This window comes from Saprolegnia diclina (genome assembly GCF_000281045.1).
Source record: "Saprolegnia diclina VS20 unplaced genomic scaffold supercont1.9, whole genome shotgun sequence".
Taxonomy (NCBI): domain Eukaryota; phylum Oomycota; class Saprolegniomycetes; order Saprolegniales; family Saprolegniaceae; genus Saprolegnia; species Saprolegnia diclina.
The window spans coordinates 1033033-1034451 of record NW_008246076.1 but is presented as its reverse complement, the minus strand read 5'-3'; the positions used below and the strand labels follow the sequence as shown (position 1 = coordinate 1034451).

Below are 1419 nucleotides of genomic sequence, written 5' to 3'. Positions count from 1 at the left end.
GCCCGTGACACGGTTGACTGCGAGCATATTCTTGCCTTCAATGTGGCCGCGGCTCACCGCAATGTAGCCCGACGCCGTCGCCGTGACGATAAAGAGAACGCCCGAGACGTAGAGGAGCACGCAGCGGGCGTAGTAGGCAACGTTGACTGGAACTTCGAGCGGATTGACGGGTCCCTTGTGCACAGCATTGCGCCCCGAGAGCGCTGTGATATTGCCAAGTACGCCGTCAAAAGCAACGACTTCCCGCACGCCGTTGAGCCACTCGAGGAGGTAGAGATACCCAAACACATGAAACCCAACGTCGTTCGGGTCCAAGAGCAACGACTGCGCGAGGAGAACCGTTTGGTTGGGTTGGCGAAGGAACTGAAGCAGCACGAGTGGTAGCTCCTTTGCAAAGTAGGTCGACACGGCCGTCGACGCTGTCGCCATTTCGATGCGTTGCTGCTGTGTATACCGCTCGTTCAAAAAGGCAGTCGTGGCACCGAGAAGCATGAGGCACGTCGCGGTCTCTTGCTGGGCAGCACCGTCGCACGTGCGCGTGATGTTCACGTCGGGACCGACCGCCAAGAGCGCGAGACTGCTTGCACTGAGGTCGATGCTCACGACGTCTTGCATGTTGACCGAGCACGCGCCTTGCATCGAATAGAGCATGCACATGGACGTCATATTGGACTGCGTCGGGCACATGAAGTCGCCGCCGACAAACGTCTCGTACGCCCATGCGCTGGGCCAGACAGGCAGCGTGACGTCGCCTGGGAACGCTTCGTATGCCGCTATGGCGGCAGCGCTTGCGAGCACCATATCGGCGCTGAAACGGGCTGTGAGCGACCGACTCCAGTTGACGAGCACGTCCGGATACGCCACGCGGCGCATCGAGATAGTACCGAAGGGGCCAAGCGTACGCTCGACGATGTCAAAGGCGATGTCCAGTGGGTAAGTCAGGGACCCGTTTCTGGCCAAGACCGACGCGATCGTTCGATTGGCAAACGCAAATCGAGGGCTCTGACGCACTAGACTGCTCCCAGAAAGACCACTGCTGTTGCCTGTGATTGCCCAGAGCAGACTCGCGAGCGGCCATTGCATCTTGAACGACGTCTGCTGCGTCGTGTGCAGCGACCCGTTGGACGACTTGATTGTGAGAGGATACGCAAAGCCCAGCGCGTTGGCCACCGAGTACGTTTCGATGACGCCGAGCGACTTGTAGTTTTGCCACTGGGTCTCGTAGAAGCGGAGACCGTGCGTTTGCCAGTAGATGGTTTCGTCGGCAATCGAGAGCGGAGGGCGGCGGAGTGACTGCTGCCACATCTGACCGTACTGTGTGGTCTCGAGATAGTCAAAGACACCGATTGTCAGTGACGCACCCCAACATTTCTCGAGATCTCCTTGGTTGCCGTTGCGCAGGATCGGCTCTAAATACAC

At 59.0% G+C, this 1419-nt stretch overlaps 1 protein-coding gene across 1 annotated transcript; it reads right to left on the bottom strand.

Annotated features, from left to right (window-relative positions):
- Nucleotides 1-37: 37 nt before the first annotated feature.
- On the bottom strand, nucleotides 38-1305 carry SDRG_03984 (hypothetical protein; the record flags this gene model as incomplete). The annotated part of the gene is made up of 2 exons (XM_008609634.1): nucleotides 38-52; nucleotides 100-1305. 2 exons carry the CDS (start codon nucleotides 1303-1305, stop codon nucleotides 38-40), a joined length of 1221 nt encoding a protein of 406 aa, XP_008607856.1.
- Between the last annotated feature and the right edge of the window lie 114 nt (nucleotides 1306-1419).